The sequence below is a fragment of the Ascaphus truei genome, chromosome 12 (genome assembly GCF_040206685.1).
Source record: "Ascaphus truei isolate aAscTru1 chromosome 12, aAscTru1.hap1, whole genome shotgun sequence".
Classification (NCBI taxonomy): domain Eukaryota; kingdom Metazoa; phylum Chordata; class Amphibia; order Anura; family Ascaphidae; genus Ascaphus; species Ascaphus truei.
The window spans coordinates 24,646,985-24,674,828 of record NC_134494.1 but is presented as its reverse complement, the minus strand read 5'-3'; the positions used below and the strand labels follow the sequence as shown (position 1 = coordinate 24,674,828).

Here is a 27,844-nt window from a genome sequence, read left to right as displayed (position 1 = left end):
GCCCCCGTCTTGCCTGCCCCGGTGCTCGCACCCCCCCCCTACCATGCAGCTGCGTCAAAGGTCTGTTGACACGTGTTGCCATGGCGACGCGTTATACAGCCACCTGAATCACAGAAAGTTGAGTGTTGCAGAGGCCTCACGCGATCCCCAGGCATTTAATTTAAATACCTTGTGGAAGAGCGCAGAGTCTCTGCAACTGCTGCGCCCCCCCAGAAAAATCTCCAGCCCCCCCTCTGGGGGGCGCGCATCCCTGGTTAAAACATTAAAAGATTTTTTTTTTCCCTTCGGCGGAAATATGTCAGCTAGAGAGAGATGAAAAGGGGCAAACTTATGTTCTCAATGAAGGGAATTTATAATACAAACTCTGCATTTTAATTATGAAGTAGAATTTAAGCAGAGGAGTATCTGATGTTAATAAGATATGTGAATCATCGTATTCCATTCCATGACCTCTTTGGGAAAAGATCTGATCAAGGTTAGGCGATAACATGAGTTTGATTATGTTTTTAAGAAACCGTCTTAATTTTATACTGTATATTTTGTAGTAATCGTTCTGTAGCCTAAACACTGTACTTTTGTATATTAAATCTAAACTTTAATAACTAATACTTTGGGCTCTAATTGAACTGTTGCATGCTTTGTAGAGCGTAAACTACATTTTTGGACACTTTTTGCTACAACAGATTTGTGTATTAAGTGCATAGTTTTCTTAAACCAGGACCAGAGATTCTGCAAATTTAAATATTTAGATAATTTCTTTGGTGGTGGAAGCTGATTAAAGATATATATATATATATTGTGACAGATTAAAGTGAGGATATTATTCATTTGATTGACTTTTTTCACCTTCCACAAAAGGTCCGTCAGCTAGATGTATGTGGGAAAGGGTTCATATACACAGCCATGTCACATGCTCACAGTTGTGCCATATGTGTCACTTTTTGTATTGTGATCTATATTCCCCATCCAGTTTAGGCCTTCATTCGGTAAACTGTGAAGTAGCCTTTCCTATCTATGAATGAGGAGAAGTTTTGTCGCATTCATTTGAATGGTGCTAATCTCTCCCTTTTTTAAAATTTTATTTTTTATTTTATAGCTTGCGGAAGACATATTTGCGGCATAATTAATGGGGGACCTGGCAAGAAGTGTGGGTAACACATGTAACAGTGTTTATCCCACCCAATCGCAGATAGGGGCCATTACCGCCGATGGTAGTGGGGACACAGGAACAGGCATCTGGGGTTCATACCCCATATATTTACTTAGCAGTGCAGCGCCTCTATCTGCTGTGGACTCCAGGAACGGAAGGTAATCTTCCACGGTATAACTTATTACCTCTCCACCCAGTAAGGTCACGCACCAGGCAGGAGGTATATTGCAAAACCGGAACGGGTTTATTACTACACTCTGCAGTAACAGTTACACAGCAGTCTTCTGCCGGGTACAGTCTCAGGTTATCTATCACTGAAGATGGTCCCTGGACCGTCACTACAGGCCAAGGGCTCCCGCAGACGTCCTAGCTCTTCCCTACCTCCCTAGCGTTGGCAGAGGTATGGTCTACACTCACTCTCCCCAGCAGGGAAGAGCACATGGGAAGGCCCCAATCTCGGACTCTCAATTTTGTGACCTGCCTTCCTCAGAGGGAAGGAACAACCACTAACTTTAGGGCGGTCCTGCCCTTAAGTACAGCCAAAAGCCCGGCACCCCGTTGTCCCAGTTACAACAGGATGTACCACCCCCTGCTGTCACTCAAGTGTAGTACCAAAGGTGAGGGGGAAACCCCCATACCAACTACTGGCAACCTGATAGTACCAGGGTTTACTGCCAGCCCATTGGGTAGAATAGTAGCCAGAGGGTACCCCGCTACATACATTATAAATGATGCATTACCATCCGTTCATTTGAACAGTTGTTTGTGCATTTTTAACGGTTACCCCACTTTCCACTATATTGAATAGGTACCATTGAGAAAAAGTAATGTCTTGGAGTGAAGGTAAAATCCCTATACAAAATGTTGCAGTATATTAAATGCAGAATGAGAATTTACAGTAAGACTTGGACACGCACAAATATTTCTGCACGTAATGGTCATTTTGGCAGGTGTTGCATTCATATGTCTAAATTGTATACCACAATTGTATCTATGTTGGAGCTCTTTCCAAAAGTTTATAGAGCATATTGTGGGGGCATTACCTAAACTATTACATCAAAACGTGATGTTAAGCTACAGTAACATTATATACAGACTAAGAAATTAGTTTAGTGAATATCCTATTAGCACACTTTTATTTAAAAATAAGTAAAATGTTGCGTTCTCTTCAAAAAACATACTATTCCTGTAAGTCGTGAGGGTACTCCTATCCAGACCCTGAAATTGAGGGAGGGGGAGGAAAGGCGATAGGGAAATGTTGTTGAAATCATACCGAATTCCCGTGCTGCATCCATCCAGGAAATTCCCCTTTTAGGGCCTGGATGGCTCCACATTTAGCTATGACTCTAATAACATTGTTATTTCCCTGTGCTGAAGAAGGGATATCCTGAGACCTGTCCTGTTGGTAGCTCCTTGGAGTTGCCTACCCCTGCTTTAGACTGAGTTTAGCGAACCTGGGCCATATCTCCAACTATTATACTGTACACGATTTCAAAGAATACATTAGTTTGTATTATTTAAAGTTCTTCAACTTGCAAGGAGCTAAATGAATCAGCAAAGCGTTAAAGTATGTTGGTACTCTTGCTTAACGTAGATTTAAATCGGGAGATACTGTATGCAGAGCTCTCTGCTCAATGGAATGCAACATTCGGGGCAAAGAAAAAAAAACAGAAGAATAACAAATAGGTTTAAATAAGTAATCTGGGTTTATGGAGTACAAGTTCTAGAGTTGCTTTCCCGTCTTGTATTTAAATTGGGGTGCTATGGTATCAGACACCAACAAAGGCAACAGCAGAACAGCACTGCAAAAAAAAGAGAAGGTAATTTAAGACCTCTTGCAAAGAGTGACGTCCGTCAGTGAACTGGATTTTTCTTGTATCTGGTTTACTCGACTTGGATTTGTCACATCTTTATGCACAACTGATCAGAAAGGACATTTTCCTCCACTTGGAGGAATTTTAAGGCTATATTTTTGTATGCTGGCATAAAATAGGCCAGTAAAATGTTGTTCAGTTATCGCTGCATCGGTGTATTGGATTGAACCCATCCTAGTTTTATTTTGGGGTGTGATTGCTATTCTGACATTTGGGTCAAATGTGCTTCTTAAAAAAAAAAAAAAAAAGTGTGTGTATTTAACCTTTCAATAACAAAAAACCCTCAACAGTGACCTGGGCTTGAGCTGAAGGACACAGGTTGGGTACTGAATGGTTGATTCCGTAATCATTGGCAATGTTGTAACTTGAAGAGTTCTTCATATATGTTTTTTAAACCTGTGAGTTTTGAAATGCACCGTGCAGACTATAGCCACAAAGACCTCTCTTGATGGCCCATAAAAAGTTATCACGGTTGTCATGGGAGACCAGGACTAATACCAGGGATCAATATCGCCAGACAGAACACGAGAGTTTATAAAATTAATTTATTGGAAAAACATATCCACGACTATACAAAAGACACAAACATCACACATACCCAACTGGGGAAACTGGGGAATACCCTGCCTAACTAGTGGCAGGGACCTACTTGCAGAGATTTCCCCTGTTCTCTCTTTGCCCTACAGGCCTGAGACCAGCACTGGATTGGACACTGCAGTTTCTCCCTGTTACAGCAACACCTCTGTAACTCTCTGCAGGCTCTGTCTGCTAGGTGTCTCCCTCCCCACCTTTTTATACACTTTAAACCATAATATTGCAACACTCAGGGCCAGGAGCTGCCTACATGCCCAGACCCTGGTTGGTGGGTAGGAAGGTGCTGCCTACATGCCAGGCCCTGATTGGTGGGTAGGAAGGTGCTGCCTACATGCCCAGGCCCTGATTGGTGGGTAGGAAGGTGCTGCCTACATGCCCAGACCCTGATTGGTGGGTAGGAAGGTGCTGCCTACATGCCCAGGCCCTGATTGGTGGGTAGGAAGGTGCTGCCTACATGCCCAGACCCTGATTGGTGGGTAGGAAGGTGCTGCCTACATGCCCAGACCCTGATTGGTAGGTAGGAAGGTGCTGCCTACATGCCCAGACCCTGATTGGTGGGTAGGAAGGTGCTGCCTACATGGCCAGACCCTGATTGGTGGGTAGAACTGCAACATAACATTTGTAACAATTCTACTGCAAACATATTAACCCCTGATTCCTGAGGTGCTGGAACCAATCAAAGACATACATATATACATTACATATATAATACAATACCAATGTATTACTGACAGGTAGGGGTAATGGCAGACTTAACCTTTATTAACAGCATCCATATTCCCCCCTACCGTCACAACGGCATGCAACAAATCTATACTACTTCTGGTCCAAAACAGCTACAGTACTAAAAGTTTGCATTATATCGAATTTATTATATGGATAGTCCCACCTAATGACAGTAAGTAGCTTGTAATAAATGTCAGGTAAATATATTTTTCTGTCACAGCTGTTCATTTGGGTTCATTTGGGGTGATTCCTTGGCAAAAATCAGCCTCTACATTGGCCTTCTAATCATATTATGCGTAAAAGTGCAGTCTGACTTTTTTATTTTGGTAAAATACCGTGAGGATTCGTTGTCCCGGCGTTCAAGGATCATCTCCTCACCTTACTGGCCCTCCGGTGACAAACACTCAAGATGCGCATCCTGTTGGTCCTGTGACGCTCGCGGACCTTGCGCAGTCTGCTCCGGCATCTGCGGATCCTGATCCCGCCCCTCGCCTGGGTGTACGATGCGGGCGCTCATCCAGCCTTCCCGCTGACCCGCGCGGTAAACTCGGCCCCCGCTCTGTTGATCAACAGAACCAGCGTGGCAGTGACGCGCGCTCTAGGCTCCGCCCCCGCTCTGTCGTCTCGCAGAGCCGGCGTGGGAGTAACACTCTCTAAACCCTGCCCTCTGAAATCTGTGACGCGTGGGCTGCAAGCAACCTCCTACCTGATCAGGCTGCGTCATCGGCACACCTGCGTGCACCAGCAGCCTATGAGCTTTCACTTCCTTGTTAGTCCCGTGCTTGCTATTGGAGCCCCCTGCTTTATATACCCTTCACTTACAGCTTACCTTCGCTGAGCATAGTCGTTGTGACGCCATGCCTTGCCACTTCTAGTTCCTGAACTTGTCTTGCCTGACCTTGTTGCTGTTAACCTCTTGTTGCCTGAACCCTGCTTGGACTCCGACTCTCTGTACTACTGATCCGGCTTGTTGACCTTTTTCTCCTGGCTCCTGTCCTGACCTTGGCTGAAGTACTCCTACGATCCGACCATCTCCTATCCTGCACCTGGCTACGTACCCCGACCATCCGATACTCTCCTATCCTGAACCTGGCTACGCACACTGACGATCCGCAACTCTCCACTCCTGAACCTGGCAAGTACCTCAACTACTCTACTATCTATAATCCTGAACTGGCCGGAACGACTACTCTACACTTTAGGCGCGCCCGCGTGGCTGTGGGTCAGCGTATCTCAATTCCCTGCCTCAGCAGCGCGGTCGCACTTCGTTTGTGGTGAGCCTAGCGTTACTAATACTGTAGTGTGTTTTTATAGCATTGAAAGGAGATTTATCGTTAAAATGTGTGGTTTTTTTTTTGGTAATTTTATGCTTGTCTAACGTAATCTTACGTGCGCCTGTAATATGTGTTTTTAATAGAAAAGGCGTTGGGTATCAGTGGTCGTACAATGTAGTAAACAGCTGCTTATTGACAGTCCTGGAATTCAGAACTTTATGAATCTCATTTTTATTATTTTAATGGGTCAGATTACTGGAGACGTATTACCTTCTTTTTATTTTTTGCGCAACTGTACATTGCGGGCTGGTAGTTTAGTTAACTATGGATATATCAAAGCACAACAATCCATTAAGCAAAGTATACTGTAACTTTCTCTGTACCATTGCCCCAATTCACTAGTTTGGTAAACAGACCCTCCATGCTATACTTGGCTAAGTGAATGTAATGAAATGCCATCAATGTTGGTCAGTCCCTGTGAAAAAGCATGTGCCTGTATAACATGCAGTATAAACGATAGAACGGTGATGCCACCTTGTGGGAGAAACACATACTGTATTATAGTGGCATAACCTTCTTATGTTTTAAAGCTGCAGTTCAAGCTGGCGTTTTTAAAAATAAATGTTTTTTCCCATTCAACATGTGCATCAATACAACCTGCACACTGACAAATGATTAGCTAAGCTGCAGATTGATCCTTTCTCCTGTAATCGACTGTAAATAGATTGCTTGCTCAGGGTTCTTTAATTCAGTTCTTGCACAGCATTTTGGGCAATGTAGTTCCTACAATATGATTGACTGGGCAGTTACTAGATACAATTGGTGCACTGCTAGAGAGAGGGCGGGGCTCAAGAGACAGAGCCTATCAGAAGGGGAAGGGGGCTGTCACTTTGGAAATGCTTCCTACATTAGAAACATTAAAACTTTCATTATTATTATTATTTTTTTATATAACTTTTTTTTTTTTAATTGAATTTCTGAACAATGAGTACATGACGTTCCATTTAATCCTATTTAGTAACATATGATGGTAAACAAAGCAAATACAAATCATAAGGAAAGGAGGGGAGGGGGTATATTGAAGGTCTTTTTTCTGTCTCTTTTGATGTCTTCCAGGATATGACCCTTTCATTTTGTTGCAGTCTACCTACTCTAACTCCTGTGAGCGAATATCCTTCAGCACCACCGGCACTGGAAGAGTTTGGAATAAATAGAGAATCCGAGGGAGTAGTTTCATCTTGGTACAGTATATCCTGCCAAACCAAGAAACACTGTACGATGACCACCGTACGATATCTCCTTTCAGCGTTTGTAACAATCTAGGGTAATTCGCTCTGTACAGAGTCCTAAAGCTATTGGTGATGTGGACGCATAGATACTTAATGGCTGAGGGTTGGCAGTTAAAATTGAAATTTTCTAGAGATCAGTTTTTCCATTTCTCTAGGTAGGCTCACATAAGAAACTAAATAGATTGGGTAGGGAGGTTAGGGGTAGCTGTATATGCTGATGCTATTTTATGCGTTTTGGTTGTTAATTTGGATGCCAGATATATCCGGATTCTTCCAAATTTGAGCTGCTAGTGGCTCCATACACAAGGCAAATAACAAGGGCGAAAGTGGGCAACCCTGTCTAGAACTACTCTTAATTTGGAAGATATCAGATGGGAAGCCCTGATGGGTTACCTTTGCTGCCGGATTAGTATATAGTGTTGTGATTGCCTTTAAAATTCTACCCCCAAAACCAAATGCTCAGTGTGGCCTTTAGGTATGGCCAATCTATCCTATCAAAGGCCTTTTCGGCAACCAGACTTAACACCATTACCGGAATCTTTTTGCTGTTGGCCAATTCAAACAAATCAATTATGCGTCTGGTGTTATCTGCCGCCTGCCTATTTTTTATGAATCCCACTTGGTCCCGATGGACCAATCTAGGTAAGATATGACCCAGCCTATTCGCTAGTAATTTTGAATAAATGTCAATGTCTGAATTTATTAGTGAGATTGGTCTGTAGCTTTTACAATTTGTTGGGTCCTTACCCTCCTTAAAGATTTAAAGAGGAATGAGGCACCTGCCAGCACTGCATTATACATTCGTAGCAAATGGGGGGCCTAATAATGTGGCATTTTTTTTTGTAATCTAAATTGGAAAAACCATCAGGGCCTGGAGCTTTAGAGGGTTTCAGATGCTTAATTACTTGCAACACCTCTTCAATAGAGAAGTCCCTTTTTGAAGCTGTTCTCTCTCTCCTCCCCATTCAACCTAGGGAGTCCAGAAACTCCATCAAGGCCTGATTAGTTTTGCCATTGTGTGAGACCTTCTCTCTGTTATAAAGATCCTTGTAGTACCTTTTGAACTCTTCTACAATAAATTTAGGATTGGAGGTCAACGCCTCCATCTTTCTACAAATTGTACTATTGTTGACGTGTCTATTTCTAATTTTGTGTGCTAGCATGGTATCTGGCTTGTTTGCTTTTTCAAAAAACTTCCTCTTTGACCAGCTCAGGGAATTCTTGGCCTGGGAGGTAAGAATAATATTAAGCTCTATCTATCCTAACATCTTCTAACTCCTTTAGAGTGTCTGCTGTCTTGGTTCGTCTATGTAGGGCAGAGAGCTCTTGTAACTTAGCCTGCAATTTCGCTACTTTTGCATCTCTCTCCTTTTTTGCACCCTGCAGCTACATTAATGTGTACCCCTGAGCGTTGCTTTGAGCTTCCCATAGGGTCAATCGTGACTCCAGACTGCCCTCGTTTATTCTAAAGAATTGGTCTATCTCCACATTGAGAGTCTGGAGTACCTCTGGGATTTTAATAATTGATTTGTTCAACTTCCAGTGTGCTCCTGGCCTGTCTAGATTAATTTGAGAGCACCGTAGTTCAATTGGTGCATGATCTGATCTTATCATGAAATATCATGGATCTGTGTTTCGGAGATCTTTGGGACCGGTCTGCTAGAAACAAAGAAGTAATCTATTCTGCTAGAGTGTGGGTGGGAATAAAATGTGAATCCCTTGTCCGTAGGATACTGTACAGCTCCCTCCAAAGATTAGATAATTGATTGTCTAACAATCCGTGTAGGAGTACGTCTGTGCTTTTTCTCTTTGCCCTTTTGGACTGGGCCGGATTATCTAGCTCCGGATCTAGTACTAAATTGAAGTCCCCTGCCAAGATTGTGTATCCTTTTGAGACTTTGCCTAATATGCTGAAAAAGGAAGCAAAAAATGTTGGATTGTGCTCACAGGGAGCATAAACTGAAGCTACTGATACATATTGGCCCTGGAGCTAGCCCACTAGAATTAGGAACCTTCCATCCCTATCTTAACCTGTTCAATCAATAAAGGAAATCTGTTATGGAGCAATATTGCTACTCCTCTCTTTTTGACGTTGGCTGAGGAGAGATAGCACTGTATACTATTTATCAAAATATTTTGGGTGGCTGGATATGCTAAAATGTGTCTCTTGTAGGAGGATGACATCCGCTTTTTTTCCTCTTGAAATCTGTTAATGTCAACCTCCTCTTGCATGGGTTACTAAGGCCTTTTCACTTTGTGATACAACTGTTATAGACATGGGTGCGTGTGTTTTTGCTTATCACTGCTGCATCAAAGATAAGACCGCATAGGAGCCTCCGCGACCGTTGAAGACCTATTTTTTTTCCTGACCTTCAAGACAAACCGTGGGGCACCAAACAGATAGAAAGAATTGGGAAACAGAAAAACTCCAACCGAGTCAATGAAGGTCAAAGGTGACCTAGACTCGTTTGCCCTTTGGTAAAGACACCCCCTTGCCCCCCAGGCCTGACATAATAAGGCTCAGGGTTGAGGACATCCGGCGTCCCAACGGACTTTGTTGGTGCCATGGGTACTCCCCATATCACCAAGAGAATGGGGCATGGAGGCAACCTGGGCAGGGCAGCTCCCGCTCCAATCCCAGCCATGTTTCACAAATCTCTTATGTTATCAAGACTGACAATATGTAAATACAGGGTCTAAAGAAAACCACAACAGTGATAATAAAAAACCTTTTCCAAGATTGTGAACAATCCCCGAGATAGGAAACATCATGTCAGCCAGAATTACCACTCTGTGTCCATTTCACTTTCTGCCCCAGGGATTAATCCGGTACCTTTCTTGGAACACCTCCTTGATAATTAATGCATTCTATTCCCTGACTTATTCAAAGTGTATATACAGTGGTGTGTGGCCTGTTAACCTCACGTTACCCAATGATCACAATGTCCCTCTAACTTAACCCATAACTTACCCTATGTTAAGAAGCTTACTTAACCAAGCAATAGGTGAATCACCTGAATCAAAAAACCTAACTGTTATAGAGCCAAAGTTGCATCTCCCACCATTATTTCTCTTTTTCTTTTGCCCTTCATCGAATTCATGCCGGGGGTCTCCGGAGCTGATACCCATGAATACCAGCACCGGAGACCCCGGCATGAATTCGATGCATGAAAAGTGCATTTACAGGCAACTTCATTACCTTAGCGTCTAACTACTAAGGCAACGAAGGGGTTAATCACCAGTGCCATGCTTATTGTGGGTAGCGGGGGTGGGTGAAGGTGGTATTTTGCCCTTGGGCTGTGTTTTGGCCTTGCGGGGGGGCTTGCGGGTGGACTTAACCCCCATCATTACATTAGCGGTTTATACCGCTAATGTAATGAAGGGGTTATCCCCTCCCGCTACCCACCCGGTGGGCCTAAACACCCCTCCTTGGGGCTAATACCCCTTTCATCCACCACCGCTACCCACAATAAAAAAAAAAAATACACCCAACAGCCCTACTACCCACCTCCTAGGCCACCTGTGCCCCCACATAAAACCATTATTTATTTTTTTTAGACATAGGATTAATACCACAGGCTGGCGGGGGGTATTCTGATTGGCTGGCTTCACATCCTTTACATGACGTCACATCCTAAAAAAAAAAAAAGGCACATGATTCTCGGCCGTGGGAAGCATTTGCCAATCAAATGAGACGTGTCGGGCCATATTCAAGGCCGTGACGGCTCATTTGAGCTCAAGAAGCTGACGGGTCAAGATCGTGGATTTAACATGGAGTTATTGGATTAACAGATGAAGAAAGAAGATAAAAGCCAGAAGATAAAGAAATAATCACAGATGTAGAAAGAAGATTTTGGTTACCTGTTCCTGATCTTCACCGTGGATGGCATTGGAATGTGTTTCGTTACGTCACCGGACGAGAGATTCCTGATTCCCCGGGATTCGGAGGGCCAACTCTTCTAAAGGTAAGAGAAATATTGAATGTATGTACTTTTATTTTTACATGTTTTTTGATTGGATTTTTAAAATGTTATTTTAATGTTTCATTGCCCATTGGCTGCTAATGCATTAATCTGTGCCTTTTTAGGGTACAGATGAATATAGGAAAAGCCCATGCATTTCTTCTCTTGACTGTTATATGTTCTATTTCTTTTTATTGTTTAGATTAAATTGTTTTGAATTGTGATGGCTTGAATGTTTTATTTTCAGATTGTTTTGCGTTTTTTATTTCATGATGTATTTTGTTGGCTATTACATTTATTTTTGGGCTAGAAGTGTTATTGATTTATTTAATTTAATATATATTTTCTTTAACTGTGCACGCAATGTCTTGTATATAATGTATACCTTGTTCATTTATGTAACTGTACTTGTAACCATGTATTATTTGTTTTTCTCTGTGCCCAGGACATACTTGAAAACGAGAGGTAACTCTCAATGTATTACTTCCTGGTAAAATATTTTATAAATAAATAATTGATTTGTTAGTGGTTTTATGTATTTAATTGATTGGCTAGTGGTTTTATTTAGTTAATTGCTTGGTTGGCTAGTGCGTTTCATTTTTGTTTCTGGGTGTTTAGGTGCTTGTTGCATCTGTTTTTTATTATTGTGCATTTTGGACATTCATGCTTTTGTATTAGGGTGTCCATTGACTGCTATAGTAGCTTATCATGCCCATATTATATGGCACTATGCCACTCAATGGGTACAGGGTGGGTATATTGGGTCCGGGGTGGGTGGTTAGGCCTCCGGGGTGGGTAATGGGGAGGATGGGTAAACCCACTTAATTACTTTAGCGGTTATTAACCACTAAGGTGATTAAAGGGTTAGGGGCCATTAGATTGTATTTTTTTAATGTATTCTTTCTGGCAACGGAGGACATGGCCCTGCAGTATGCAGATGAGGACGCCCTTCATATTGACAGAGGTAAGTAGAACGGTTTTTATTTACTTTATTTGCCCATTATTAAACAACATTACCCAGCCAGCATAAATAATCTGTTATCCATATCTGGATTATAGTTATTTGGCATATTACTGTACTGTATGTGTTTGGGCGGGCGGGGGGGGGGGGGATGGAGGAGGTGTATTTATTGAAATGTAGGCCATATTTATTTATTTTAAATACAGGAATGGTACTGCAGGCGAGCGGGGACCACCTGAGGCCCCACAGGTACCACTGGAGGACCCACTGACACCTGCGGGTGGACCCCTGTGGGATCCGCGGGGACCACCTGAGGGACCCAGACATCTGTGGGAACCACCCAAGGGAACCCAGACACCCGTGTGGATGACGCAGGGACCACCCACGTTGGGACCTGCGGACACCCGAGGGGACCACCTGGGGATCCCCCCCAGTCTGTGGTATTAATTCTGTGTATAAAAAAAAATGAATGGTTTTATGTGGGGGCACAGGGGTTAGGTTGTGTATTGGCAGGGGTCTCCGGAGCAGAACCTTGTTGATTTGAGATCCGGGACCCCCTGCTTCCGAGATACAGACCTCGTTATGGGGTGCTGGTATCTCCTATGCATGTAAATATCCCGGTCACGTGACCTGAAATCAATGCGGTTCTGCTCCGGAGACCCCCTGCTCATCTACACTAGTAATAATAAAATGTATATTAAAAAACATTTATTTCGGGCGAGATTTGCGCTGGGAGAGGAGGCTCTCTCTGAGCAGCTCTCTCTGTAGCAGAAAGAAATCACCGGGTAAGGTCTTTTCAGAGAGGCGATCTTCACGCCACCGGCAACTCACCCGTTTTGTGAATTTTGCTATCACAGGTTATCGACGCTTTCTGAATACCGTGATGGCACCGCTCCAAAAAACAGCGATTTAAATGGCCCGGTGTTTTTTTTATTTTTATATTATGAACCTGTAGTGTATAGGCCCCTAAGTATTCGATCCTCAAATAAGGAGAACAATCCAGTTTCTCTGAGGTGATTTCCTGGTACTAGAAGATAGATGGGACTGTCCGTATACCAAACGGACTATTAATGCTGCATTAAAGATTAGTCAATTACAAACCCTCATCCATCTCGCCGTTCGTCACAGAAGAAGTTTTTGTTTGCTTATACTTTTGGATCTAAAAATAAAAAGCCTGTTTGGGGTGAAGATAATTCCATCTTTACAGGTAATACAAATACACCGTATAGCTCTTAACACGTTATGAGCTAAATGACTCTTACTTTCTCTTACTAGAGGAGCAAAGTGATTTTACAAATCTAAAGCATTTTTTTATTTTTTTTACATTTTTTTTTTAAAGAAATGTGTTTTGATATTTAAAATTGCATGGAAATGGCACATAGAGCCTAAGGCCTCGGCCAGGCTCCCAGCTGGCGTGCTGAGGCGCAGGGAAAGCAGGTGCTTTCCCTGGCCTTGCGGTTGCTTACCGCACGCGCTGTCAGTGGGCCGTCAGGGGGCGGGCGCGTCACTGGGCGAGCCAGTGACGTCACGGAGCTGGTTCGCCCTCATTGGGTGAACCGCTCACGTGACCGGCCTGTTGCGCCGGCAAGCGGGGGAATTTTAAATTCCCCTAAGATCTGCGCTTCCGCGCGCTTGCGGAAGCGCAGGTGAGCCTCCACTAAAGCCGCTCTAATTGCGGCTGTAGGGGCTCAGTGGTGAGCGGGAGCGCGTCAGCACGCTTCAGCAAGCAAGCGCTAAACATGGCCGAGGCCTTATACTCAAACTGCATGAATATCTGAGTTATTGGTTCTTTTAGAGAAGGGCAGGGAGAAAATAGAAAGTATGATTTAGTTCTGTTTAGTATGTTGTAGCCTGGTTTGTGTGTGGTCTAGTGCATAAATGACACACCTTATTAGTCTACTGTAAACCTCTTCAGATGCTTACGCATAAATGTATGTTTGGGGAATGTGAATTATAAGGTGAACTACTATTAAATGTAATTACCTTTCCCTGTAATGGGACAATATAAATAGTAGGGGAAACAGGTGAATTACTTTTTTACAGTCTTAAGAAAATGAAATGCCTTGAAATAATCTCACAACATGTTGTGACAAGCTTGCTAGACAGCACTTTGTCAACATGTATTGCTTAATGGAGTTGACCAGTTTTCTCTGGATGGATATTGAGTCCCGGTTGCTGAAATTTGACTTTAAGGTCAAATTAACTCTTTGAACCAGAACTACTGTATGACCGTTCGTCAACCTTACGTCAATTAAAACAGGCAAGTTAAAGTATGCTGCTTTTTTAGACCTGTTCTACACATTATTGGCCCTCATTATTTGCCTTGGCATCAAGGAGAAAGTCATTCATCTTTGCTTTATTTCCCTTGAGAAAGGAAGACCTTGATTTTAACCGCAACTTAGTCATGTTCACAAAACCGTATATGCTCTCAACACAGCACAGGGGTTCTCAACTCCAGGCCACAAGCATCCCCCCCCTCCCAACAGGTAAGGTTTTCATGAAATCCCTGCTTCAGCACAGGTGGCTCAGTCTTCGATTGAGCCTATGATTGGGCCACGTGCTGAAGCTGGGATATCCTGAAAACCTGACCTATTGGGGGGGGGGGGGGGGGCGCGGAGTCTTGAAGACTGGAGTTGAGCTCCCCCTGTCTTAACCCATTCTCACACTGAGACAGGAAAACCAATGAATTAACTAATACAATTTAATTTAAGGAGCCTTGTGGGCTTGCTAATACAGTGGTACCATATTAAAACCTCCCAGAGAGAACTAAAATCTACATTGTTACAAAAGCACACTACACCAATATGTTTTGGATGATCTACTCTATTTCTAATTTATTTTATTGTTCTAGTATACAGCTCAACCCCCTTATAATGCTGTGCTTGGGGTCCAAAGAATCACATCACGTTATAAGCGGATCGCGTTGGAAGTAATGTACAATTGTAGGCATTGTACAATAAAGTATTTAAGATACCAATAATCGTGTTGTGAAGTATTCATAAATACGAAAATTGGGAGCCACGCGTGCATCGCGTTCTTAGCAGATTCGCATTGTAACGGATCGCGCTATAACGGGGTTGAGCTGTATAATGCTGAATAGTTTTACCAGAAGTTTGCAGCATAGCAGGTTTATACAATCAAATGTTAAACAATCTTCTTATAAGTGTCCATACAGTAGTTGCATAGTAGATGAGATTGAAAAAATACATATGTCCAAGATCCACCTATGTTACATTTAAACGACAGAAACGTATCCTATATGTGTATTTGCAGAAGTTTAATCCAGAAGAAGGCAAAAAAAATAAAATAAACTCCAGTGAAACTTTATCCAATGATGTCTGATAAGGGTGGAAAATAAATGTATTCTGGACTCCAATAATATCAATCAGATTTCTCCCTGGATCAATATCCTTCCCATGTTTTACGTTTTTGATATATTCTTGTATACCTTTCCTGTCTAAAAAGATGTCCAACCTTTTTTTTGGAGATATCAATTGTATCTGCCATCAGTCTCCATGGCTAATGAATTCCACATTTCAACTGCCCTTTCGATCAATGTTTCCAGTATCCTTGATTTTGCTGTTGTTGCAGTATTGCCATTAACCATTGTTAGGCCATATTTACTGAGCTGTGCCATTGTACAATATAGCTTCCAGCACCATAGGACACCTTGGGCCGCAGCCCCAGAAACTTCTACAGCACACGTGTGTTTAAGCTCTGCCCCCCAGTCAGTCCGGTCCCAGTTACTGCCCTGTCACACACATTTCCCCAACGGTGCACGACAGGTTTTCCCTGAGGCAGGGGAATTTAACCTCAGAGTTTGCGATGGAGGCGTGTCCACGCCCCCGCCGGCGGTTCAGCCAATGAGGGTGAACCAGCAGCGTGAGGTCATGGCCATGCCCCTGCAAACCCCCTCCGCCACACCCCCTCCCGTCGCAAACTCTCCCTCTGTCACAAGACCACAGATCACGGTGCAGCGCTGTGCACGCGCCGCCCCCCGCCGGGTGCGCGTGCTCCAGTGCTGACTGGGACCGCAGCCTTAGGGCTAATTCCACTGTCTTTTCACGTGGATAGGCTCTTTTCATCCATGCTGCAACATGTCTTATGGAATAGAACTGCTTAGTATATATTGCCATTTATGTAGTAAGGTAGACAATATTTCTTGCAGAGGGAATCCCTTGGACCTTCTCTCGGTCCACCATGATCTGCTGAGGCTTCTTACTATTGCCAAGCTGATAGTCTTTTTGAAGTCTGTAGTGCATCTGCTCGCTTGGTAATTATTGCATAGTGGGAGGGCTCTTCTCTTTTACTTGAAAGGACATGTTGGTTCTAGACTGGTATATCAATATTCCTGTGTGCACATTCTATTTTTCCGTATCCTTGTTTTTGCAGACGATATTGCCATTAACTATTATACCATTGAATGAGTAAGGCATATTTTCACTTCAGTTCTTCTATAAATGGAACAAGACAAATTTAAACAGCGCTCCTTTTAGTAATACAATGAATAACCCGTGGAGGGAAAAAATGTGATACATTATCCAATGAAATGGTGCTCTTAAAGTGATAAATGTATTCACGGTGATAAGTGCAGTGTTAAAATAAAAGTGAATACATTTGTGACTCCAAAACCCATATTAGAACCGTCCAAGTAGTTCTCCTTTGAAAAAGTCCTCTTGTTTGGGGACGTGAGATCTCCATCTAGATGTCTATCTCGTATACAGTTCCAATTCAATATTACAATAAGGACTATACTATATTGGTTTCCTTGTTTTTTTATTATTTTTGTTTTTCCGGGTTGGAACTTTGCGCTCTCTTCATGTTTTAAGAGACTTCTATAAATGAAACCTGAACAGTCATTTTAGATCTATTCAAGGATAAGCGTATACTTTTGTATTGTACAATATGTACCAGAAGGTGTTACAGCGGTTATTTGTATGGAGTACGGTTGCCACATGGTATGTAGCTATTGCTTTTTTTTTTTCAACCAAAAGTTTTTTATTTTTGTTGAGTGCATGGTACAATAATCACATTTTCTTCCAACCCATTGTCTTATACAAATGTATCCACAACAACTCATATTATAATTATACTTACAAAAGACATACTGGGGAGACTAACAGACCAACAAGACGTACCGACATACTACACCAGGGGGGGGAAGGTAGGAAGGGGGGGGCGGGGAGGGGGTTGCCATCGAACGATTCCAGTTCGTAGCTATTGCTTTTTTTATGGCTGAAGTTTAGGTGACTTTGTTATGACAATTAAAAGTATTGGAAAGAGAATTTTCCCCAAGAAACAGATTTGTTTGTATTTGTACCTCACTTTCTGTTTCTATAAACCATATCTTGTTTTGTCTGTTTTCTGTAAAGAAACAGCCACTCCAGAACTCTGGTTGCAGTACATCAAGCAAAAATGAAAAAGCCACTGCGAATCCCAGATTAAATACACTGTTCCAAATGTTGCCAGATGACAGGACAGAAATGGGCTGCGCTTATAGTGATGGCGACGCGACGTCGCGTCAAAAACAAATGCATTGTCGGCGCTTATAGTGCACGCAACGTCGTGACCAAGCGACAGCGCCAACAAAAATGTGGCAGTCGGTGTTATTTGATTTTTTTTTCGGCGTCTGTCTCTCCTTGTGGCCAATCAGAGAGCTTCTCCGTCCCTATGCCTTTCCCTTTTATGACGTCACTGGCCTTCTAGCCAGCGACGTTGCCTAAACTTGAATTGCAACTATTGCGACGGGTGACATCATCGGTCACTTTGCCGTCGCGGGCACTATAATCGCAGCCCTAGGCTATGATTATACCAGATGCCGTTGAGCGGCAGCGCTATCCGGTGACGTCACCGTGCGCTGCCACCGAGCGGCATCTTGATTATACAGGGGAGAGAAGAGTAGCAGAGGAGGCATGGCTGTGAGCAGTTCACCCTCATTGGCTGAACTGCTCACGTGACGTGGCCATCGCCAGCCAGAAACAAATTCCAAAGACTTCAGGAGCCTGCCGCCCTGCAGCTCCAGACGGCACGCACGCCACTACAGGTATGGTTACTTTCATTGTGTGTTGTTTTTTTCGGCCGCTTGCAGGCGATTTTAGGTATCATCATGGCCTTGTTATTTAGTCCTGGTGTCTGAAAAGCTGCTCAAGCTGGCCTTTTACTTTTGGGAGTAGGCATGCATGCATTTGTGATGTCACGATGTGGAGGAAGTAAGGTGCAGATTGCTTGAGGTGTGGGCAAAAACATAGTTATGTACTTAACATTTTGTGTTGCAGGATTATTCATTGAGCAGAATAGTACCAGACACAAGCTTACCCAGGTATCGGGTTATATATACTGTAGGTGTAATTATCTTCGTATTTCTTTTTTTTCAAATCTGCATTCTCGCGTAACTCTGGGTAATGGGAAAACAATAATTACCATTCCTAGCAAGTTAATGAAACTTCAGTAGATCTCAATCCTGGGGATGTGCAGACATGGTTCTTAATAAGTAACTTTTATAGCTGCTCCAGAAATATTTTATGGTCCTCAGACCAAGTCTAAACAAGACTCTCTACTTCAGACTTAAAGTCTTTGTCTTTATGTAATAATCGATTGTGCTTGCATTGCATTACTACCTTTTTTTTAATTAAAAGGCAAACTACAGACTTAACCCTTTGGCTGCAGTGAGTGGAGTGGAGTTGCAGTGAGTGGGGTAATTAGGGCCTGGGCCCAGCTGTGAAGCATAATAAATATACACTCAGATGTTTCAGTCTTTACACCTTGATAAAGGTTCATGTAAAGGACTGGAATGTTGATCTACTGCAAGGGTGCGCAAAGTGGGGGCGCGCTCCCGGGGGATGGGGGGGGGGGGCGGCGTTGGATTTTCTGGGGTGGGACACAGCTGTTACAGAGGCCCTGCGCTTCGCCGGGGATTGTGTGAGGCCTCTGTAACTTTTATTTACCTTCCAGCGATGCGTCTCCATGGCAACCCGGGGGTCACTTGATGCCATGGCAACGTGGCGTCACATGACCCTTTGACGCTGGGGCCGTGCAGGGAGAGGGGGGTGGGTGGGGTCGCGAGCCGGAGGGGGAGTGGAGACCTGCAGAGTGCCTGCAATTGTTTTAAAGAAAAATCATCATTAATGATATACAGTATGGAGCACCCAGCCAGACATTCCTTTGATTCACAAGAATGTGCCTGTATTTTTCCCTAAGTTGAATTAATACAACCCAGTGACATTCCTAAATACAGTACCACTTCAGACCAGGTTGCACTAATAACCATAATTCTTTAAAGTAACCAATCCAATAACTACTATTTAATAAATTGACGTGTCTGTTAAATTCAATTGTTACAGAACCTCAAAGTATCCGCTCGTGATTAAAAAACAAACAAAAAAAACATGCTATGTAAACTAGATACTTAATTTGAGGGTTGATATTGTTTTTAAGATGCTGAAATCAGAAGGGATAGATGCTGGTCGAAAAATGACATCGCAATGGCCCCGCAGTAACAGTGCAGAGAACAAAATTCCCCATACACGAATGGACGATGAAGCTGCAATCCAGGTATGCCACTGTTCTCATTGACTCTCCGGCCCATGCCTCCATGTTAAACCACATGCTTTGATTTACAGGTAATCCAAACATCTTAAAATGTGTTTAAAAAAATAAATAAATATATGCAGCTTTTTATTGAAAACGAATTGCCTAAACTGCCGATCGATTTGGTTCTCCCGTGATTGATCAGCAAAGATCCTGCTTCCCAGGGTTCCCCAGATGGCTGCCTTTCAGTTTAAACTAATCCTTCAGTCAGTGTAACTCAACAGCTACAATGTATTCTTATAGTAATAAGGTAACATTATCTATTGTTACAGTTTGCAGCTCAAACTGCTGGGAACATTGTAACACTTTCCTGTATATGATCATTTGTTCCCAAAGCTCTTGCACTGCTGGGGCGGTGTGCTAAAACCTACTATACAAATCAAAAGATGCTCCGTATATTAAAACTCATTAAAAATAACAGCGTTGAATAATAATAATTAAAAAAAAAAAAAAAAAGTACGAAGTATTATCTAATACTACAGATTTGATTTATTAAAAAAAATGTAGGATATTGCTTGGATTGCTCCTATAATATATGGAATTAATCTGTAATGCAAATATTTGCAACAGGACTTGCACAGTGTAATACGATATACAGCTAAACCCCGTTATAACGCGGTCCTCGGGGTCCACCCCGAGACCACCGCGTTAGTAACGGGGTCGCGCTAATTTTTTTTTTTAAATGGCCGCCGCGCGCCTGATCGGGAGGGAGGGAGTTAATTAAATAAATAAATAAAAAAAAGTTTAAAAAAAATGGCGGCGATTCATCCCTCCTCCCTCTCCCTCTCCCTCTCAGCCCCCTCCCTCCCTCTCAACTCCCCCCCCACCCCCGAGGTATGCCCCCGCAGGGCAGTGCCCCTCTCTGGGTGCAGGAGGGTGGGTTACATGTCAGCCGCACGTTGTACTCACGGTCACAAGTACAACGCTGCAGAGGCTGCAAAATGGAGACGGAGCCCCCAGGAGGAAAGCTGGGACCGGAGCCAGATGCTGCTAGAAGCAAAGCATTCTGGGAGTGGACGGGGCTGCCTCTGTCCAGCCTCATCTGCCCCTCACAGGGAGGGGGGATCCCCCATAGAGACCTGCCCCCCTCACTCCCAGCCAGGGCACAGGGGTGACCCCAAAACAGAGACCTGCCCCCCTCCCTCTCCCTCTCAGCCCCCCTCCCTCTCAGCCCCCCTCCCTCTCAGCCCCCCTCCCTCTCAGCCCCCCTCCCTCTCAGCCCCCCTCCCTCTTCCTCCCAGCCTCCTGGTTTTGCGGTGCGTGGTGTGTCTGTGTCCTCCCAGCCAGATCTGCTGCTGCTGCTGCTGCTGCTGCTGCTGCTGCTGCTGCAAGAGGGAGGGGGGGGGGGTTGGGCTGCTGACATGTGAGTGCTGCTGACATGTGAGGGGGGGGTGGGCTGCTGACATGTGAGGGGGGGGGTGGGCTGCTGACATGTGAGGGGGGGGGGGTGGGCTGCTGACATGTGAGGGGGGGGTGGGCTGCTGACATGTGAGGGGGGGCTGCTGACATGTGAGGGGGGGGTGGGCTGCTGACATGTGAGGGTGGGGTGGGCTGCTGACATGTGAGTGTATTGTGAGGGCTGTGTGCAGTGAGTGTGTGCAGTGTGTGTCAGTGTGAGCAGTGTGTGTGCAGTGTGTGCAGTGTGAGCAATGAGCAGTGTGTGTCAGTGTGAGCAATGAGCAGTGTGTGCAGTGTGCAGTGTGAGCAATGAGCAGTGTGTGCAGTGTGAGCAATGAGCAGAGTGTGAGCAATGTGCAGTGTGTGTCAGTGTGAGCAGTGTGTGCAGTGTGCAGTGTGAGCAATGAGCAGTGTGTCAGTGTGTGCAGTGTGAGCAATGAGCAGTGTGTGTGCAGTGTGAGCAATGAGCAGTGTGTCAGTGTATGCAGTGTGAGCAATGAGCAGTGTGTCAGTGTGAGCAATGAGCAGTGTGTGTGCAGTGTGAGCAATGAGCAGTGTGTCAGTGTGTGCAGTGTGAGCAATGAGCAGTGTGTCAGTGTGTGCAGTGTGAGCAATGAGCAGTGTGTGTGCAGTGTGAGCAATGAGCAGTGTGTGTGCAGTGTGTCAGTGTGTGCAGTGTGAGCAATGAGCAGTGTGTGTGCAGTGTGTGCGCAGTGTGTCAGTGTGTGCAATGAGCAGTGTGTGTGCAGTGTGCAGTGTGTGTGCAGTGTGAGCAATGAGCAGAGTGTGTGCAGTGTGTGCAGTGTGTGCAGTGTGCAAAAAAAAAAAAAATGTTTAAATGTAAATTTTTTTTTTTTTTTTTAAAAACGGGAGCCACGGGAAAACCACGTTATAACCGAATCGCGGTATAGCGAGGCGCGTTATAACGGGGTTTAGCTGTATACAGTAGCTGGGGTGGGCAAACCGTCTTCAAGAGCCACTTGCAGGTCAGGTTTTAAGGCTATATCTGTTTCCAACATAGGTGATTTATCAAAATGACTTGGCTACTTGTTTTCAAGCAGGGATATCGTTTAATACCTGGCCTGTTGGCGACTCTTGAGGACTGAGTTTGGCCACCCCTGATATAAAATGTATGCGCTATACATCTTTCTATGTCACCTTAATTTGCAGTACCTTTTAATTTCAACACAAAATCTACCCATTTGTTGCTCTAGACATTATATATTTTTGTATACCTTTTTTAAATTCCATCCAATTCAAACCCCCTTTCCCCCACCTCCCCAAACTAATTGACCTCTGTGTAGGGTAAATGTCTCCAACACGTCTGATATTAAAGCTGCAGACCAAGCAATATCCTACATGTTTTTTTTTTTTTAATCAGTTCTGTACTATGAGAACACTTGTAAAATCAAGTTACACTTGTAAAATCCACTCTGAATTACATTTTTAATGTATTATAATGTAACAAGCATTTTTGTTTCAATAGCATCCATTTACAAAGTCACATCCCCTTCCTCTTCTGAAACAGGTGCAGGCTCACCCCTTTTTGAGCCCTGCCCTCTCTAGCAGTGCACCAATTCTATCTACTGAGTGCCTGGTCACATGATCTTCTCCACAGAACTTTGCATCTTTGGTCCTCTTTTGCTGGACTGACAGCCATTTGGTGAACCCCCAAGCCGAATCTTTGCCGATCGATCAGAGGAGAACGGATCTATCGGCAACTTGGCTAATTACTTATCATTGTGTGTATTTTATTCATGCACATATTAAAGCAGGGGGGGGGGGGGGGAACAGTAACTCTTATTGCTGCTTTAATATTCTCTGTCTAAACCAGTGGCGTGACATTTGAATACAAATATATATGCGGATAATTTTATTTTATTTTCTATGTAGAACATACAGGACGCCTATAAGCTCACATTGAACCCCCAAAATAACCACAACATATATATAAGCATATAAGTGTCACAGAGGAGTGCTACTGAGCATGGCAATATATATTTAAAACCAGAGACAGAACATGAAACACAGACAGAGCTCAGTGCACATTCCAGTGAAATTTATACATGGTACAGTGCCTAAATATATATGTATAAATATCTATTAAATAAAATGGTCTTTTATTTTAACATTTTGGCCAAAGTGTTGTAAGCCCCTTAGCCACTACACGGCAGACCATGTTCTGTCTCTGGTTTTAAATATATTTTCTATGTAGGCCTATAATATTTTTTAAATATGTATCATTTTTTATTATAAATAGCCCATAATTGTCCAGTCATTTCTTTAAATCTTGTTTTTGTTTACCATGCATTAAAAAATCAAAAAATCAAAAAATCAAAAAATCAAAAAATCAAAAAAACAAAAAAACAAAAACAAAGCTATAGTTTGCAGTTATGGGTTCCAGCAGTTTTGAAAAGAAAAAATTTGAGCTCTTTTCATACTGTAATTCAATTGAACATTATATAAAGTTACTGTGAATACTATTCCAATCTCTCTGGTGGATTATGAAGGTACAATTAGGGATGCGATAGAAGAAATAAGTAAAACTAGGAGACTCTCTGACACGTAACTGGTGTCCATTGACCTATAACTGATCATTTCCTATCTTGGTAACTAGAAACTTTCTTCTGGCATGTAGTTGAATATATTCCCAGAGATATACTGCAAAAACTTGTAATGGTTTACAACAGACAGTTGTCAGACAATTGTACCTACTGTATAATCTGGCCACATTCCTCATCTACGGAAATGAGACCTGATTACAGGTTAGAACCGAAACAAAACAATTTCTTTTGTCCTTTCCAACTAACATCGAAACTCTTGATGGTACCAGATAAAAGGTAATGGGTTCATTTGATTAAGTTCAGTACAGAATGATGGAAGAGGTTTAGCCAATTAAAGATAATGAAGGTAACAATGGGCAAATTATCATGGTTTTATTGTCCTACTTCACTGTTTGCTAGATACATTGAAGAAAGGCCTGTGGCTAATTATTATTATTTTATTTATTTATTTATTTTAACCTTTCTTGAATGACATCCTGGAATAAATCCTTTGTCTATGCGTTGTAGTTTAGGCAGAAAAATCATTAGACTTCGGTGTTTTTTTTTTTAAAGGGCCATGCTTGTCAGAGTAGTTCAACACCAGCCCATTCTGTTGAGTAGAATTGTACCATCACACAAGCTGTCTTAATCAAACATGTGGAATGCGACAACAGTGCTTTTGGGACAGTCCTCTGGATGGCCTCATTTTGCAAGCTGCTCTAAAATTGATGCTGTTGAAGCAATTGGCTAAGATAAGAAAACAATTTTGTGCTGAAAAATCTTTACCTGAGGTTTACATAAGTCAGAAATGTGGAAAATGGTCCTGTTTTGTGACCTGTGGTTACATTTAGCCACCACACTACTACAGTAGGTGGTTGTGTCTTACATTACAAAAAGTCCATCAGCCAAGTAGTAACGAAACCGGTGTCGGGTCACAAGTTTTCATGGACCATCTCCGGTTAAGTGTATGATAAGGAAACATTTGTATGTCTATTCAAAACGATTACTAAGGTCAGTACCTAATATATGCAAAAGGTAAGTAGTTGTAGCGCTACTCTACAGCAACAATCTACAAGGGAATATCTAATCTGAAGAATTTTATCAATTTATCTAAAGTGATAATTATACAAAATCGAAATATAATTACATTTCAAAGTGCAAACAATCTCAAATATTATGTATAATAAACCATATCTATCCCTAAACACCACCACTGATGCAGACCTCCAAATTTGCCCTCCAATTGAGCAAACAATGTCTAGTCCCTACCGTTCCACAGTGTGCTACTCTGCAGCAATACCAGACATACAAGACCGAACAACGCATAAACTACATAAAACATTGAAACAAAAAATACAAAGGGGGAGAAAAAAAAAACTGCAATTCTTTAAGAAAAGGTATCTCACTCGCAAACAAACTTCAAATATAGGCATAGCAATGAACAGCCGCGTAAAGTTGTGAATCCTTCCATTCACGTTTGAATATACTTGGCGGATGTGCTAGGCAGATAACTCTGCTGCTCCAAACTGCAGTTTGGCTTCCCCGTGGCATCTACTCATTCTGCGCCCTCCAACTGGGGATGTGCAGCCAGCTTTACTGGCGAAACACGTTGAAAGGAAAAGGTGGAGCGCTGACCAGCGAGCAATGGGAGGACCATTTCAGTAATGCACAGAGCGGACATCAAATTCAGAGGCTTGGAGCGCAGGTCCAGTGAGACGCACACTACACACCCCCAGTTGAAGGGGGTGGAGTGAGTAGACGCGTTGCTGGAGAATGAGCAAACAGCCTCTGGTTATCTGCCCAACACGTGCGCCAAGTATATTCTAACGTGAACGGAGGCATTTGCGATTCTACGGGGCCCTTCATTGCTATGCCTATATTTCAACTTTGTTTGGGAGGGAGATACCTTTTGCTACCAATATGCCCTTTTTTTAATTCACGAATTACACTATTGTTTTTTTCTTTCTTTTCTCCCCGTCTACTCTTTATGCCATACTGTATATAGCTTTAGTTCTTGTTGGCTTTGCCTGGTATTGCTGCAGAGTAGCACTCTCTGGGACCGGCACATTTTTAGAAAGTGTTTTAGTTTCAGTGTTGAAATGTTCTTTAGTTTCTGACATAACTTCTATTTTCCAGCAAATCTATACTTTTGGAAAGAAGCTCGGACAAGGCAGCTTTGGAGTTGTGATTGAAGCGACCCACAAGGAAACTGACAAGAAATGGGCAATTAAAAAAGTGAACAGAGAAAAGGTTAATACTTTGGGATTTAAATACAATTCCTGTTTCTTTAAAGAATGAATGTCTGTATTTTACTTGCCTTTGCCAATATAAATACAATGTCTATCCACACTTGCCAGGTTAAGTTGCTAAGCATGGAATGATTTTTTTTTTTTTTAAAGCAACCCAATGTTAGGGTCGCATACTTAGCTGCGTGCTGTCCAGGAGAAAGACCTGCTAGGCAGAGGTGGAGAGTAGAGTACCTGGGATCTGAATCCCAAAGGGTAGAATAGTGCGGTCGGGACAGGAGAAGGCAGGACAATTGTGGTCACTGTTCCGGGCTGGAGAAGGCACAATAGTAGGGGTCACAGTTCCGAGGTCAGGGCTGAAGAAGGCAGGGTAGAACGGCACTAAGTAGGGCAGGACATGGCTTCAGCAGGAGTCCAGGAAAACTGAACCTTGTACGGGCAAGGAAGAGAGGGGAATTAAGCCTTATAAAGGGAGAAGGCAGGTGAAGGCAATAGATGTCGAAGGAGGTTGACTTCCTGCCTCGCTTGCATGTTGGTAGAGGCAGACGTCCTGCCTCGGCAGCCATGTTGGGAGATCCTTATACCCAATACCTCTGGTACTCCAAACGTGTAAGAACTATGTGCTCCAATAAAAGCAGAATGTCAAACGACCAATTTACAGTATTGCCATTCTCCTTTGTCACTACTTTATTGCTGAATTCTGAATGTTGTAGGGACAGTACCTGTAAGTTTTTGTCTGACGTACGTTTTTATGTCTAAAACAAAGGCTGGAAGCTCGGCAGTGAAGCTGCTGGAACGAGAAGTTACTATCCTTAAACGAGTGAACCACGAACATATCATCCATTTAGAGGAAGTGTTTGAAACTCCCAAGGTAAGGCATGTGTTTTTCTTTTTGTTGCTCTTTTCCTATGTTCACTTAAACTAGCATCTACACTAGTGGGACCTGCAGCACCAGATATCGTAGGCCCCTGAGAGCATGAAAAGTGTGTCTTTCCCTAAAAGTGGATTCGCTTTTGCAGTTCATTGCCAGATAGTGTGGTAACTTATTTTTTTATTATTATTTTACTTTATACAATTATCACTATATAATTCTTGACTGAATTTGCTAATTAAAATTGTTTTTTTTGTTTTTTTTTATTAGAAAATATTCACGCTCCAAAACAAACCTGAACAGAGTAAATGATTCTTCTTTGTTTACCTAGCGCATGTATCTTGTAATGGAGCTGTGTGAAGGCGGTGAACTGAAAGAAATTCTACAGAGGAGAAAACGTTTATCAGAAATGGAGACCAGGCACATTATCCACAGTCTGGCTTCTGCAATAGCATACCTTCACAAAAAAGGTAATGTTTCCTACCGCAGACCAATAGTAACATCATTAGTCATTTGTTTGTTGATCTATTAAGTAGATCAGTTTGTGCAGTGCAAGTAAATACTTTGGCAAAATGTAAGGGAATAATTGTAACTATCTCACAGATGAATGTGTGTGTGCACCAATTTACAGACAAATAATTAGCAGTGTTGTAACCATGTTAATATTGGAAATTATTAAGAATCTTCACAGATTGTGATCCTTAAAAATATAAAAAAAGTGTTTTGTTTTTTTAAATTTGTAAAAACATAAAATTTGGATGCTGTGCAGGATCTTGCAAAACCTTACATGTGTAACGATGCTGGTTCTCATAGCAGGAAGCAGGCACGCAAGGCTGAGGATATAAATTCACCTGATCTGAACCGCGAGAAACAGAGTCCTGAATGAGTATACTGGAGTTAGGGGGCAGAGGTCAAGGCTGGATGCAAGAAAACAGGAACAAGCTGTAGACTCACAGGAGCAAACATGAACCTTCCAAGGAACCAATTACCGGATCTTGCCACGACGGCTCCAGGAGGCCAAAATGCATTGCATCTCGAATTCCTCCCGACATTCCACCATGACGGAACTAGGAGGAGATAAAGAAAAAGAAAAATAATTTTGAATGTAGGGTTGAGGAGAGTCATGGGGGGAAAAATGGGGGGTATTCTTAGGCTGAACGGAAGCTCCAACGTAAAAGGTACTGGATTAATTTGCCTCAATTTTGTAAGGCCTGGTGTACTTATGACAATTGTCCTGCTGTTTGGACACAGCGAATATACTGCTCCAATGACTTGTTGATCCTCTCTATAATGCATTAGTGAGGGTAGTAAGCTGTGGAGAAGTGGAGATAAATTCTCATTCTGTTACAAAACGCTCTCCATAATTTCG

The 27,844-nt window shown here is 42.9% G+C and overlaps 1 protein-coding gene across 10 annotated transcripts in view; it reads left to right on the top strand.

Moving 5' to 3' along the window:
• Positions 1-27,844, top strand: part of STK33 (serine/threonine kinase 33) — a 79,085-nt gene that overhangs the window by 23,559 nt on the left and 27,682 nt on the right. For 9 of the 10 annotated variants that reach the window (XM_075567044.1, XM_075567042.1, XM_075567041.1 and 6 more), the window contains 4 exons: positions 19,265-19,381; positions 25,495-25,608; positions 26,371-26,475; positions 26,807-26,945. In XM_075567044.1, coding sequence (XP_075423159.1) covers positions 19,265-19,381; positions 25,495-25,608; positions 26,371-26,475; positions 26,807-26,945 — 475 coding nt within the window. Of the gene's footprint in view, positions 1-10,721; positions 10,873-19,264; positions 19,382-25,494; positions 25,609-26,370; positions 26,476-26,806; positions 26,946-27,844 lie in introns of those variants that run through there. The other variant, XM_075567045.1, reaches the window with a different exon arrangement.